The following is a 17,236-nucleotide window of genomic DNA, read 5'->3' as shown; positions in this document are numbered from 1 at the left end:
ACTAATGGCTAAGGTGACTATTGGGTAGAGCCAGATTTTATTCCTCACAAAATCTAATCTAATTTAAAGAAGAAATTAATGTTCTCCACACTTGTTTTTTTTATTGATTTCTTTCACTGGAAGGATATTTTCTATAACTGCATGTTGTTAGTACTCAGTTTGTTCCAGTTGTTTCAGAATTTGAAAAGGACAAGACTTTTTTATCTAAATTTGTGATTCTCCAGCATTTCAAACACCTTATGTTTCACATATAATGGCTCCTTATGATTTCTGACCATTCCCCAAACTGAAAATTCCACTTAAAAGCTTTGATTTGACAACTATGAAGACATTATTAAAAAATTATATGAAAAATTTCATGTTGAATGTTGCCACCAGTACAATTTGAATCTACTTGCTACATTGTCAAAATCAAATCAATTAGGATAGATTAGGATTCTGACCAAGCATATGCTCATAATTCTGTTTTTGACATGATGTGTTTATGCATTATAGATCCCTGCGGATGGACCTTCAAATGTGGCCAAAGGACAGTTGAATACTTCACTATAAATTTCATACTGGCTACAACAACACGAGTTGTTGTTGGGCTGCTACATGATGACTATTGATTTTCATCTCTGTACTTACCATATTTTGCGCCCTTCCTCTTTTTCAAAACGGGGCTCAAGCTGTGAAAAGTTTGATGATAAAACATAAAACTTAGTATGAGTCACAAAAACTCTTAACATGATTAGTGACCTTGACTGCCTCAAAGCATTCCAAAATTGGGAGAAGCACTGAGAAGAGATTTATCATTGTAAAAGGGGACCACTTCAAAGAAAATGGTAACCATATTTAAATCTGGCACTTTTTTTTGTAAGCTATCATATGAGTCAAAAAATCAGTTCAATGAAATTTAATAGTTATCATATAATTTATAAATATTAAATTTAAAAAAAAAAATATTCATACACTTGTGAATATTAAATTATTGGTTTCTTTCTTTTAATTTTTAGCTGCTATTTATTTGAAAAATTTCATAGTTCGGTATTGGTTACCACAGAGTTCATCAAATAATTTCACTATTGATGAAACAGACCGTTCCACAATTCGAAATATAATTATTGATACACTTGTCTATTCTCCAGATTTTATCAGGCAAGTTTTACTCATTTTCTAACTGATTTAATTTCTCTATAAATTATTTGTACACCAAAACCTGACTCAGGAGGTTACATTCAGCTCTTTTATAAATTATGGTACTTATAGAAAGTATAATGGTTATATTAGGAGGCATGACAACAGATAACTAATATCTAACATTAGTTACAATTTAACTTTTATTTAATCCATTAAATAAGTGTTATGGAAATTTTACCTCATAATTTCTTTAATATTTCATAATTTTTAAAAATGCATAACTCTATGAAGACATTAGAATCCAAACTGATTTAAAAACTATAAGTGACCACTATAAAAGAATGAAATTTACCCAACTGCAACCTGATAACTCTATAATATTAAATCTCTCTATAAATATCTCAAGGATCCCAATCTGATAATTAAAAAATCTGAAGTAAAGATGTAATGTCACCATCTGAAACCATAATTTATAAACCAGTCTTTATGATTGAATATTCTTGTATGCTGGTTGCAGTTTTACTACATTCTGTCGACATTTATCAGGTGCTGCTAATGACCTTGCAATCAATACCACTTAGAAAAAAAATCTTAATTTCTGTTAGTAGATACCAGGTCCTGGAAATATGCATACTGTATAATTTAAAAAAAATTTAGTTTACCAATGATTTAATAAATTTTTACAGAAATAACTATACAAATGAATGGAAGTAAAGACTTGCTCTCAAGAATAAATAATTTTATCAGTTTCTGAAAAATCATCCATTAAACTAACCTTTTTTCTTGAAAAAAATGTTGTGCATCCTGCTAGACATGTCAACAGAATGAAAGACATTGAGACTGTATGCTTACCATGGTTGTTACTTTCCCATCCTGTGGAGATTGTAAGAAGAATGAAGGGCAAAATGTGAAGGAAGGTTAGAAAAAGAATGAACTTGATGACATATATTAAGCAGAACAAAAAAGATAAATACACAAATTGACCTGAAAAGGCTTAACATAAATCATAATTCAGAGGCTGACTTGTTTTAAAGAGGTTCCAAATTGTATTTGTGACTGCTCTTGAGTATAACTAATTTTTGGATGAAGTTGAAGTGAAAGATACTTAACACTGTTATCTGGAGTTAATATATTTAGAGGTTTCATAGTAATGTAATATTAACAGTTCTCAGAAATGTATGATGGATAAAACAAAGAATCCAGGGAAAGAGTTTTTATCTAGGAAGCAAGTTAAATGACACAGCCAGGAACAGTCATCCCTCTCTTGTATGAGCAAGAATGCATTAAATATTCTTAACAAAAAATACAATTTTCACTTTCGGCAAAATTAGTAGATGTAATCATGTACACAAAAATTTTAGGTAGTAATGAGTATGAAATTTCTCATACTGGTTCTGGGTATTGGAATGAGAGGTACATTCTTAAAAGGTAGATCAGTTTGTCTTCATTATAACAAAGAACTAACCACCATTCTAGTAATTTTATAGACTGAATAATTACTCTTGTAAATCAAGGTAAGAACTTAACACCCTTGAAATAAATGTATTAGGTTTTAATACGTCTTTAAAATAATTTTATCATTAATTATCCAAAATTTAATTATAAAAAAACTTATAAGGAGAAAATAAGGTAATATGGCAAGATTTGATAAATGGTCAATGAAAATTATTTAAAAAAATATGATATCATTTAACCATTTATCCAAAAATTTAAAACAACTAAAAAGTTGCAGATTTGAAACAAATTTAAAAAAAGATTAATCTTATTATAGTATGTAAATTTTAACTTTTTTCATAACAATTGCTTCTTTTTTTGTTGTGTTGGGACTGTTATCATAACATTGTTATGATCCAGCTTGACAAAGCAGCAAATTGGGAGCTCATAATTTGAACCATTGTTATGTAATAAATTGAGCCATAGGAACCGATTAGAATTTTTTGTTATTCTGACTCGTATAGTGCACTGATTCGGGTAATCATGAGTTTGTCATTGCTACTGTCGGGGATTTATAAGGTGAGAATGCCGTAGATGAAGACACCGAATGATATGGCAAAAATAAAAAGGAGAGGAAGGATGCAGCCGGGAGAATTTACCCACTTCATTATAGCCTATCACCCAGGTCGTCTATAAATTCTGCCTGCTTGCCATTGAGTGTAATTGTTTTTATTTTAATAACCATTCTAAGTTTTAGATTCCTTTGGCTTTTCCAATGTTTCTGTTGTCATCTCTGGAGCTTGTAGATAAGAAGATTTTTTTCTAAAGCTACTGTATTAAAGATGATGTAAGCCTACCTCAGTTTCCACTGAATTATACACTTATACCTCAGTACTACAGACCTCTCTTTAACAGATTTGGGAAGCAGTAGACAAAATCTGGAGCAGCCAACTCAATTTAAAAGTCCTGCGCGCTACAGATGTACTACAACAATACTGAACTGATGCTTCGAGAACTGACTGTTAGTTGGCAGGCAGTCACTTTGTTTACCTCGTGTAACAACATGTGTAGATAATTGTTCCATGGTTGTTGCCTTTTTTTATGTACTGTGTTTGAATTATCATAATTCTCTATAACCATGCCATCTGGAGGAAAAGTAGAAATATATTTAAAATGTACAGAAATTTACACTGTTAGATTGAATAGAGTGCTTGATTAAAAGTACAGTACTGTATTTATTCCAATGTCTTTTGTCATGTAATTGTTGATATTGGCTACTTCTAACATAACCTAACCTTATTGACAGTTGGTTTATGGGAGCGATATTCCTCCCTTTTAGTCAGTAGTACTGAAGTATGAGTGTACATAGTACCCTTTTCAAAACCACCAATATTCTCAAGATGGTTCATATAATTAATTAAACGTAAATTCAGTTTTGCAATTGTTAAATTAGTTACAAGCATAATCTAATGATGATTTTAACTCTTCATTGTTCAGTATAAATAATAAATAAATGATTATTAAGCAGTTGGGCCAGTTATTAAAAATAAAAACCTGTTAGAAATGAAAATGAAAAATATTCACTTATTAATTGGAATAGTACTGAAAATTATTTGCAATGATTACAAAATAAATTCTGTGAGCTAAACAGAAGCAAAAAGTCTTGTATGGCAAGCCTGACAATAATTCTGAAACTAGAAATTATCAAGTTATCATTTTCATGCAAGTAATGAAGTATCTGTGAGATAGGTACTGTAACCATGTGTAGGGGGGGGGGGGTCAAGTGTTTTGAGCTGGTTGCTGTTATTTTAGTGGAGAAGTATTGAAAAATCTCACAAAAGCCATAATTAGGAGAAACTTTGACCAAAGTAGACTAGAAAATGACTGTAATTGTAATAGTAGAAGAGGTGTTATTAAAGATTATGTGTACCTTATTCTTTATTGTTTAAGTTGAACAATATGAGATTGATTTGTGTAAAGCAGGTTATGAATGATAAATTTTCACAAAATAGTGAAATGTTAATAAACAAATAGTTTTAATAAATATCAAAATAAGATGATTTCATCTAATTTGGGTTTTTTAACAGAATGTTTTTTTTTTCAGGTCTTACTTATCAATCTGTGTAGGTCATATTGTGCGACATGATTTTCCAGATCAATGGACAGAGATTGTAGATAAGATTAAATTTTATTTGGAGAGTCCTGATAGTTCTATACAGCTGGGATCTCTTTTGTGTCTGTATAAACTTATTTCCAACTATGAGTAAGTTCTGTTACTTGTTCATTTATTCTTTTTTGTGTAATTAATAATTAACCTAATTAATCTGCATTGGTATATTACTATCCCTAGAAACAGCAGATAATGACTTTTCAATTTTTTTTAGCTTGTAAATGGAGTTATTATTAGTTAATAATTCAACAAATAGAAAGAATGGTCAGTTCATCTTTTATAACTTATTGTAAGAGCAGTGACTTAGATAAAGTTTCAAGTATATGAATTGCACATATAATTATTGTAGTAAACCAAAACTGTTCCATTTCTGCTAGTTGACTACTTTACAGAAAATTGAAGACATTATGAAATCTCCTTCACAATTTGATTAATATGAGTAGAACAGTATATGCACAATGGATATATAATGGATGCATTTGTGTTCTTGTATTTCATACAAGAACAAGATTTAAAAAAAAAAATTAAGAAAAAACTGTAGTCTCCTTCTTAAAAATAAGATCTTTGTGTTGTTTTTTTTTAGAAGTGTGATATATGTGAATGCATTATTATTATTAACAATTTTTTAAGTTGTTCAAGATGGAGTCCACTGAAAGATTTAATGGATACATTTATACCGCTGATGTACCGGTACTGTTATAGAATATTAAATGCTCCTACTGAACAGCACATTTTGTTACAAAAACAAATCCTCAAGATACATTATGCATTAGTTCAGGTAAGATATATTGTATATTTAAAAAATATATTTATTTAAAACTTGTAGATCTGTTATTTTTATATGTTAAAATAAAAATAACATATTTTCAATGGTAACCAGAGTTAATTATTTGACTGCAGATGATGTTCCTCCATGGAGGTACATCATCTTCTGTCAAATACTTAAATGCAGTTTTTCTGTGCATTAATATCATAATTTTCAGTTGAAGGTTTTTAAATTTATTACCATTCTGAACAGTGGATAATGATGTGAAAGTTTTAGTGGAAGTTTCAAAATGAGTACAGAATTATGTGGACATCAGATTAAAATTATTCATTGAACAGCTACATGTGATTTAACTTGTAAAAATTATTAATATATCAAAATTCACCACTGCGAACCTTATCCAAAGCAGCTAATGAATACTTAGTAAATACAAAGAAGTCACTATACATTGAAAAACCTTTTTACAATAAGATAATTAGTATAGGCTATTTCCCTCCTTAATAACAGACAACATGTTACATAAAATACAAAATAAAATCCAAAACATGGATAGTGACAGAAATCATACAACATTTAAAATACATCAAATGACCATTATACAGAATCACCAAAATTTTCTCTAGAGTGCTACTGAAATATAAAAGTAATAAATGAAATATACAATATAAAACTAAAAAAAAACAGGCGTATACAAACTAAACTGCAGTAATTGCACTATACAGTATTGTTTGTAACAGAGTGGATGTTCATTTACAGATGCAAGAGACAAATATACAGATACAATACACAAAAGAATCATCTTTTGAAAATCATCTCTGAGTAACAGGACATACAAACAAGTACATTAACTACAATATTCAAATTATTTTACGCATGGCACTTAAGAAACTAACATCTCAAAACACTTAAAAAATGTTAAAATTTTTAATGTACAGTATATTTGACAAAAACAATATTAGAAGAATAGATGAAAAGATATGAACGATGAACAAAAATTAAAACTTTTCATCCACTATGAAAATATTATACAATGGTATAAATAATATGAAAATGATACTGAATATTATACTATTATAATACTGTACTGTTAACAGCAATATTACTAAATACTCCAATGAGGAAGGTGGCAGTAAATTAGTTATGTAAATATTTTGATAGTACAGGTTTTATTAATTTGAAAATAAATTGTTTTTAATTAAAAAAATTAATAAGTAAGTTTGTCAATATTTAAAAGAAGATATAATGAAGTTTTTTACGTACAACTAGAATAAGTATGTTTGTAGATATAATTCTAAGGAAATTAAAAGTAAGTAAACAATACATATTTAGATATTAGTGACAGTATTTAGTAAAGCAAAGAATGCTTATAACAAAGCACTAATACACTAAAAAATAAAAATCATAATATTGTGTACATTCAGATTAAATTTTTGTTGTTAAGCTCCCTACAGAAGAACGATTTATTTATGAGCTCTGAAAAATGCTTAAAACAAAAAACATAAATAAATTAAAAAAATAAAATTTACTGATACAGTCATTCACTAGTATTAAATGCTCCTGTCATTAATTATGTTTACTTATTGTATAGTTTATTTTAATATTAAACTAACATGAAACAATAGCTTGGTTTTGTTATTGAAAGTTCTATCTTACCTATAGTGTTCTTACTATAGTTAAAATTTTCAAAGAAATTTTTTTTAATGATTATTTAGTATGTGTTTTTTGAAATAAGGGAATTTTAAAATGCTTTATTTAATTTAAAAATACAACAGTTTTTTAAATGTTTTTTTAACTATTCATTAAATATAATTCATGGAATGTAGGCTTTACATTACAGAATGAAACCATACATACGCAGAAGTGCTTATAAAATTTGTTCAAAATGCAATAAAATATTATTATGAGGGGCAAAATGTTATACTATTAAATTTTAAGAGTACTATTAAATACATGGTATGACTTTATAAATGTGAATTTAACTCTATGAAGGCTGTTATGTTTGAATGTTAAAAATTTAAATCTTACAGTTGAGTGGTTTAGTTACAATTTTTTTTTTTTAATAAACTGATATTAATATGTTAGTCATATTAATGCTAACATAATAGTTATATGGTAAAAAAATGCCACCACCTTAATTGTTACAAATTTTTTTAAAATACTTCCAAGTTTTCCCCAACATATACATTAAAATTTAATAAATGCAGTAGTGAATTAACTGAGGCATTTAATAAAAGCACTAATAATTTGCTTTTTCGTAAAAGATAAGACTAATAAAGAATAAACAAATTTTTTGTCCACAATAGAGTATGTCCATAAAGTAATAATGAGGTTTTAAATGGTTATAACTTTGGAACAAAGCATTGTAGAGAGATTAACTACATGTTAAATGAAAGAGAACCACTACAAGTTCCTTACCTGTTAAGTAGATTTCTATGTGTGCTCCGTTAGTTGCCCTGCAGATGTCAAGACAATATTTAATCTCTTCCCGTATATGGTAGAGAACATCTGTCGCAATAGAAGAAACAACTTCAGTGATCCTTTCTTTTAATTGTCAGATTTCGAACTTAAATGTAATACACTTTTGTTTTTACATAACCCCAGAAATAGAGATCCATGAAAGTCTGGAAATCGGGGTGGTCAGGCAATCCAGCCTTATTGTCTGAGGAAATGTTTCATTAAGAAAATCCTGTACAGTTGCACCAAAATGTGGAGGAGTTCTGTCAAACTGGAAAATGGAATTCTCTGGTATTTGGGATGCTGCTGGTTACCCTTCTAACATTTCCAAGAAGATGTTACGCATCATTGTTTTTAGCAAAGAAGGAGCCAATAACCCCCTTTCTCATTCAATAGTGCACCACACATTCACTTTTTCATTGTCACACAGATGTTCAATAACAGAATGTGGAGGTTCAGTACCCCATATATGAACATTATGCCAGATGTAGTCGTCCAGAAACATGAAACATTGCTTCATCACTGAAAATAAACTTGTTTAAAAAACCATCATCCTGCTCTAATATCCAGAATTTCTGCAACAAAATCAAATCGTTTCACTTTGTCTTTGTTGTAACACCTGAATTTTGGATGCAGTAAAATGTAAGTCTTTTTGACGCATTGTGAACAGTTGTTTTATGAAATCCCAACTGTCTAGAACACTTCTGTATGGATTTCTTTGGGGTGGCCAAAAAACTTGTTTGCACTGCTTCAATTTCTTCATTAGAAAATGATGGTGCCCTGGACGTGTTTGCTTTAGCAGGCAAAGTAACTAAGCTTGTTTCTTTGAGCCATCACGCCATCACTGAATGTTATTTTCATATGGGGGTGCGTTAATTGTACACACGACTGTATTCACGCCTAACACGTGTAACTGACTTAAACATAGCAAGCCATAACACACATTGAACCTTCCTTAATGAAGCAAAGCTTCTTAACACAGGCTTCGGGATGAGGAGTCAACTGAGAAAAAGCGAGCGTTACGAAAAAGCATCACGCGCTAGGTGATAACACAGTTCATTCAAGAAATGTATTCAAAGAATGATACTGTTACTCTTTTGTGAACGGTTTTTGATCATGCTCGTATTTATTTGCGTATATTGCGTAAACGTAATTTTGCACCATTAATATTTCATATAATATTGCGTAAGAAGCTTCGCTTCCGTCGAGTGTCCACGTACCGACGCACTCGTTTTTATTTTTAATTTCTTGGTTTTAGTTATTCAGTACATATTTTATGACAGTGATTTTTTAATGAATACCTCTAAAATATAATATTTATTTTCTGTGCATTTGGTAGTATTATAGTATGTGTAATTTTCAGTATGCGTTACCATGTCAGCTGGTACCAATAGATGTTTTTCGTCAGTGGATAGAAATTGCACTTGCTGTAATTCTACAAACCATACCTTGCGATTCGAATCAAGGAGATAAGAATAAAAGTGTTGCTGAACAATGGTGGAACTGTAAAAAATGGGCCTTGCGCACTGTACATAAAGCTTTAGTAAGGTAAATTTATCTTTACTGAAATTGATCTTTTTAAGATTCATTTTATTCCTCTGTACTGTTAAATTGCATTTAAATTCTGTTAAATGAACTACTTAATACAGAATATTGAGATAATTCATATCTTACCTTAATTTTTCATTCAAGTACTTTCGCAGGATCCATCATCAGTCATGATTGAAATAAAATCCGTTATTGTGTATTAAAATTTAAAAATGAAAATACTCAAGTAATGAAAATTGCATGTTAATTTACACGAGTGCTTCTATCTCTTGCAGTTTTTATAAGACTGCCTCCCTCAAATACTGTCTGATGTTTATCAAAGTGAAATTCTGTTTGTATTTATACATGTAATATTTTTCTAATATATTTAATTTTATGTCATAATTATTAATTTCTAATATTTCTAAATTTGTGTTAATATCACAGAGAGAATTTTTATTGTTTATTAGATGGTCTGCCATAATAATAAACCTAATTTATTATTTTTGTAATTTCTATAATGTTCAAAAAATCTAGATTTAAAGGAGCTATTTGTTTTTCCTTTATAAATACCATCACAATCATTACTACATTTAATTTTATAAATTTCGCATATATTGTTTATTATTATCGTTTTTTAAATATTCTATTATATGGTTATTAGGTTTGTATGCTGGGTTAAATATTTCTTCATTGTAAGTTTTACTAATGTTTTCAATTATTATTATTAGAGTATAAATAATTAAATACTTTATGTATATTTTTTTATTCTTTTGTGTCCTATTATGTAATAGTTATAAGATAGTTATTATGTTTTGATACTTGTGTTTATATACAGAGTGGTGTAAAAGTCACTTGACACTAGGTAAAAAATAATTTCTAATATCAAAAAACCCTGCCACACCAGCAGATTGTATGTGGTCTCTCCAATTTCATTATCATCAGGCAGTAAATCGTTTAGTAATCTGTGTAAAATTTCAGACGTGTCTGAAATTACACCAAGCCAGGTGGAGAGAGTGGACATAAGAACGTCCTTCTGTCGTTTGTGTCCCAAGATTCTCATACACCACTCCCTAGGGATCCTTGTTGCCTTGCTCATGCACAAAGGATGAACTAATTCAATAATTAGTTGCATTCATAATTGCCAATAAAAAATGTCATTCTTGTTATAATAGTTAAATTTAGTGTCTTTTATTAAAATTTAATAATCAAATTATGTTAAGCATATTTAAAGGCAAAATATAAAAATTGAGCTCAGGTGTTTCTTCAAAATATAACAATTGAACTCATGTGTTTCTTTAACAGTTAGTGAATTAATCTTTTTTTTCTTTTTTTAATTATATTGCATAACAGATAAAGGAAATTTTTTATCAGATTTGATAATATTTGTTTGATGTATTCTTTGCTTGGCATCCAAAAAATTGAAAGTTACTGTATAATGTTAACTCCTTAAATACATAATTGAATAATATATTTCATTTATTATTGTGTTTGTTAATTTATTGTTTTTGGTAAATTTATTGTCGTTATTAGTTTCATTCTATGTTGAGATGTTGATTTTTATACTACTATCATTAATTTTATAATTTACATCTCCTGTTTGTATTTATACTTTTTCTATGACATGATTTACAAAAGATGATTTCTGTTGGGATAGTAGCTGTTTGTGTTCCTTATATTAGTGTGAGAATATGGATCCAATCTAATTAATGTTGTATGTTACATAATTACATCAGTTCAACTAATACATTCCTTGTTTATTGTATTGTTTGTTTTAAAGTATAATTGTGTTAATTTTTTTGATGTGGTACAATAACCTTTTTCCTTTAAAATATTTGCAATTTTATCTAACTGTTGGTTATGTTAATTAGTGTTACGTATTTACAGTAACAGTCATCCCTTTTTTTATAATTAATTTGTCAGTTGAAGCTTGCATGTGGGAATAAGATGATCTTTTTTTCAGTATATGAAAAAAGCAAAGCCTGTCTGGGATTTGAACCCAATACATCTGGATTAAATTGAGATGTTTTTACTCAGCCATGAAATTTGGCACACTATTTTGCTAAAATCACTAATTACATACTATTTTGAATATCTGATTTATTTTGGGTCTTTTGCACGATAGTTCTGAATATTTATCATATGCTTATTTTGGCTTTTGAGTGTATTAAAATGTCTGCAGACACTGATAATGTTAACTAATATTAATAGATAAAACAATTAATGATTCCTTTTATATAAATAACAAATTCATGTTTGCTATAAATGTTTATAAACTTTTTTGTGTTTCTGTATATAGTTATGGAATTCCTGATAACATTAGTAAAGAATACTATGAATTTTCTGATTGGTATGTAAACACATTTTCTTATATAGTGATAAAAGTGTTGATGTCTATTTTGGATCAGTTTAATAGGAATGAATATGTTTCACCACGTGTTATGGAGTTAACACTGGATTATTTAAATTTGGCGTAAGTAAAAACCATTGTGTGTTGTATTTAACAATTTATTAATTATCTTTTTCACTTGAGTTATAAATTAGATTAAAAATTAGGATTCCATGGTATATTTTTTATTTGTAAATATTTAAAAAAAAAATTGTTTTGAAAAAAATAGAATTGTCAAAACAAAAAACTTGTTAAAAAAAAGAATGGATTATGTTTTAAAAAAAAATTTTTGATTTACTCACTATTTAACGATCAAATAAATAAAAATTTTAAGCAAGGCTGAAAATTTAATTAACAAAAAAAATAAAATAAAATAATTAGTAAATATGATATAGAAATACAGAAATAAAATGATAAAAAAAACACTCTTAAGATAATGTAGACTTAATATGTATATATATCCCTTGAACTAAATGCTTATAGCTTGGAAAGATTAAGATATTAGACAAGTAGGATTACCACACCTCATTGCCAGTGGTACATAAAGGATAATATAACATGACTACTTTTAACTTCTTCAATTAGTAAAGATGAATATCATTATTTAGCAAATCATGGGTACAAATTTTAACTAAACTGAATTTGATTTAAACCAATAAACTAGGTTAAGAAAGCCAGCGGCCTACCACTTAGCTCTCATGGCCATTAATAAATGTATAATCTGATCAGTAAAGAAAAAAAAAATGGATTGGATGATCTCTATGAATTTTTCAGAAAATAATAAACTATAAACATGTGTGACATTTTCAAATTTCTTAACCATAATTTTGTCCCTTTACATGACAACAATCTTTTTTAAATTTAGTTTGATATGTTGTAAGTTATTAAAAAAGTGCTGTGTCGGTGAGTGAATATCACCTTTTTTTTTAATATCTGTTGTTTTATTTTAATAACAATTGGAAGGTCCTAGACTGTAACCTACATTGATTCCTGAAGCAGTCCTTCTACAGGTTGATCATCTTCATTTTCCTTGATTCCTTCTTCCTTGTATTTGTACCCTGAAGTTTGCTTCGGCTGCTATACTGATTGTGTTCATGGCACCTTGGTGGACATCTAATAGTGGGACAACTACTCCCTCAGTAGAATGGGTGGTGGCAGGTTTTGATAATTTTCCATCATATCTAAGGGTTGCATAAAAGTTGTTGATGTGCCTAAAAAGTGAAGGTGGAACTCCTAGTTTTCCTATAATCAATCAGCTTAACTGGAATTTCTTTTATATTTAAAAATGGTAAGAAATGAGGGTAATAAATACAATAAAACTAATCTCTAAGTATTATCAAACTCTTTTTTTTTTGTTTTAGTATAACATTATAGAATTATACTGGGTACAAAAATTTATCATTTAATGAATGGCAACAATTCAAAAGCTGTATCACTTAATAATTGTCATTTTTGCTAATAGGTTATTAATTATCTTTGTGTGGATATATAACTACAAGATGAAGTGAATTACAAACCTACAGAGGCTGACACTTTCAGGGACCAAATAGAGGCTACAGTCTGTTATCAAACACCCACAGGGAACAATTTTCAAATGCATTTTACTAGTAATTCTGTGAACAATAGACCTAACACATTTTATGTTGAACATAACAAATTTAGTTGTACATTAAAAGTTACAAGCAATTTATGTACAGCTTTAATTCTATATTAAATTAAATATATAATTTATAACTCAAATAATTATAATTATAGAGTATTCCAGAGATAATTTTATTATATTAAGAATATTGTAAGCAATGTTTCCAGGAGCATTAGACATCTTTGACAGGTGACTATCCTGAAAGTACCTCGACTATATCTCCATGTTTAAAAAAAAACTTTTTTTTTAAAAGAAGATGTCTAAGGAAAAGGCAATAAAAAGCATTATCAACCTAAGATTAAGTTTTACGTGGTATAATGAAATGGCATAATGATATACAGTAATAGAACAGTCTCAAGACACAAATAAGATGGAATAAAACATAAAAAATGAAGTAGCTAATATGTAGCCTTTGAGAGACAGTAAAGAAATTATGAATAACATCAAGAATTGGTAAAATCAAAAGTAGACTGGAAACCATGTATTGATGGCTTGATAATGAAAACTTCCTTTTCATTGTACCTCACCACTAAGAAAAACAGCAGCTACCATGTTGAGGTGAAATATTTTATGGAACATCATATATATTTTCATAAAATAAGAAAATATAATAATTGTGTTATAAACACGTAACAGATGGTATATCAAAATTGAGTTAAAACAGGACTCTGACCAATGATGTAATTAATCACTGAGCTCTCTCACATGAAAATGTAATGCATGGACTCAAAATTTATTCATTGGGTTTTTGTCAATGCTTTTCCATTACTTATTTTACAAATACTTAAAATCACAGTACTAGGGATAATATTAAGTATGAAGTCATACAAAGGTATGGGTGCTCTGTATAGAAATTAAATCCAGAATTTGTCCCTTGAAAACAATATTAAGTAAAAATGCTAAGTTGTCAGGGTTGAAAAGGAAATCCAATACTGGACATCAGTTCTAAATTGGTTTATGGTTTTTGTGACATTTTAACTATAATTTCAGTCCATAATCTGGCAAAAGAAAAATATTGATAATACTGATGGATTTTTTGAGGTGGCAAATTTAAAATTATTATTACATCAGGCTAGTTATTTAACCTATTTGGATGTTTGAGCAACAGTTCTTGAGGTACTTATTAGGCTAGCATCTTTAAAAAAAAATTTGCTGAAATTGGTTTTTATTTGGAAAATCCTCTATGTCAACTATACCATCTTCTGATTAATATCTATTAATAGGTATTATCATTATTTATAACTATTGTCATTTTTACTTTCCTGACTGAAGTGATATATGCTGCTGCAGCAGCTATGTCTTCCTACATGCTATATTTGCTGCTATAGCTAAAATGGCTAAGTGCATAAATCAGTAAAAGAATAAAAAGAATTTGTCTTATTTATCTTCTCTTTTTAAAGAAAGATTAAATGACAAAGAATTGTCAGCTTGGAACTGTTTTGTAAGTGTAGTGAAAGAATTTCTGGGTATTAAGAGAGATGAGAACTGTAAAACCTTCATTGATGAACTCTTAGAAGCCTTTAAGTTACTGGGTTTTGTGTCCTTAAAAATATGCATTCTTTTGGTTTTCTTTCTGGAAAATTTGGGTGCAGTAAGTGACAAACAGGAGAGAGATTCCACCAGAACATCATAACAATGGAAATACAATACCAGAGATGGTGGGACCTATTTATGATAGGTAACTATTGCTAGTTTTTAAAAAGAGATTTTACTGAACACAAGAGAAAAAGTAAAATAATTTCTCCTGTGTGGTACCTTTATGTAACATTTTATATTTTTTATTTCATATGGTCCCTAATAAAATGTCATTGATTAGATTGTTTTAAACGTAAATATATTTTTTATTCTGTATAAATTACATTGCAAAAATATGTTGTCTTATGTATTTAGTTAAACTCCCATCCCCTGTAACAAAAAAAAAAATTTTATGTGGTACAGTATTTTATATATTTAGGAATTTAGCATTACAAAATAGTTTAAAACAGCTATTTTCAACAAATTTTACATAAAAAAAGTTTATATTTGCTGAGTTTTCTTCAAACTTGGAAGACTAGATCTATATTTGATGGAGGAGGGATCTTAATCTTTACAGGAAAACTTTAGTAAAAATATTTCATACAAAAGTGGAAGTTTTTTTATCATGATCACAAATTAAAAACTTTTATTTAATATTCACTGTTTCCCAAAAAATTACTTTATATATTTTCTTAGCTATATCTTGTTTCAGAAAAAGAGTTAATGGGAGTTTTTTGCATTTATATTTTCTATATCAATGGTCTTCAAGTCACTATAAAAAAATGTTCCCATCGCACTCCAATAGTTAACAAAAAATATTTTTTTAATTAAAAAAAAAAAATTAAATCCATCTCGCAAGTACCCATTGCATTTAAAATGTACTAATCTTATGTTTTTGTCCTTACTTATTAGTATTTCTTAAAAAAATTAACCAAACATTTTCATCCCTTCCTAGAAAATTACAACTTTGTTTATTTAGAGTTATGGCTGTATCTTAATATTTTTTTAAAACAATTTTAAAAATTCCTTTTTTCAAATTCTTTATCACCTCATATTGATTATTTCTTACCCAAATGCTTCCCCTTGAGTTGCTCAAAATGCATTTTATTAAACAGTAAAGACACTAAAACAACTTAATACTCATTCTCTGGTAGGGTGTCCCCAAATTTAAAAAAATAAAAAATAATATAAAAGCAATTGGTAAATATTTTAATAATTAAACAAGCCCCCTGATAAATGTTTTTACACAAAAATGTGAGCATAAAAAATGTTGTTTATTGTTTTTTATTAAAAAGGAACCATTTTATCTTAAAGATGCAAACAGAGCTTAAAATGACTGAATTGAAAAAACCTTTTTTTAAAAATGAATTGCGTAACTTGATCAACATAGCTGGGAAAGTTTGACAATTCATTGTCAGCTAATTTTTTATTCATTGTTGAGTATATCAATTTTCACAATAGTTTTTTGTGTTGTTGTATATCTGTATATTATGGTTCAAGAATATTTTTCTCGTTCTTCTCTGTACAGTGAGGTTATGTTTAGTTTGTGTTTTTAAACTAAACAAAGGAATTGTTTGAACATATTTTAAAATATACCAAGCTTTATTAGTTTTCTAGTTTAAGTTGAATAACAATTAATTATAATTTATCTTTATTAATTTGTATCTAATTTCTTAAATCTTGTATGTCTATTTCTTGTGTTGTAATTTTAATTTTAACGTTCATTAAAAAAAACAACTCTTATTTAACAGCAACATTAATAGTATTTAATAAATGTCTGTATTCTTTTTATTATTTAGCAGAAGTTAATTGTTTTTAATGTTTATTTTTATATAGGGTAAATGATGTACATTCGTGGAAGTTCTTAAAACCACATATGTCTTATATAACACAACAAATTATTTATCCTCTTCTTTGGTGTACAACTGCTGATATTGAACTATATTATATTAATCCACATCATTATATTCGACAAAAATTTGGTAATGTCAATTTTAACAGTGTGTGAAAAATAATCTTTTGTTTAATTGTATTTTCCCATTATTAATTATGTGTATGTATGAGTTGTTAGTAATTCCTTTATGGAACGAGCTGTTTTAATTTTTCATTCAGTGTTATAATTCTGTTTTATTTTGTGCATCACATTAATTATTATTAAAAAGATGATTTTTTTTAATAATAATTTATTAGGTAAAGAAAAAAGTTGTAATAGTTATG

The 17,236-nt window shown here is 28.1% G+C and overlaps 1 protein-coding gene across 1 annotated transcript in view; it reads left to right on the top strand.

Annotated features, from left to right (window-relative positions):
* The window catches only part of LOC142330406 (importin-8-like), a 28,838-nt gene extending 11,811 nt beyond the window's left edge, over positions 1-17,027 (top strand). Inside the window, exons 3-7 of the mRNA XM_075375632.1 lie at positions 4,661-4,819; positions 5,357-5,504; positions 9,310-9,494; positions 11,773-11,946; positions 16,856-17,027. Of these exons, the coding sequence (XP_075231747.1) occupies positions 5,388-5,504; positions 9,310-9,494; positions 11,773-11,946; positions 16,856-17,027 (648 nt within the window). The 5' untranslated portion in view covers positions 4,661-4,819; positions 5,357-5,387. The remainder of the gene's footprint in view (positions 1-4,660; positions 4,820-5,356; positions 5,505-9,309; positions 9,495-11,772; positions 11,947-16,855) is intronic.
* The last annotated feature ends 209 nt before the right edge of the window (positions 17,028-17,236 follow it).

This window comes from Lycorma delicatula, chromosome 9 (assembly GCF_047948215.1).
Source record: "Lycorma delicatula isolate Av1 chromosome 9, ASM4794821v1, whole genome shotgun sequence".
Classification (NCBI taxonomy): domain Eukaryota; kingdom Metazoa; phylum Arthropoda; class Insecta; order Hemiptera; family Fulgoridae; genus Lycorma; species Lycorma delicatula.
The sequence above is the reverse complement of the archived record's forward strand: the minus strand, read 5'-3'. Positions and strand labels throughout refer to the sequence as shown.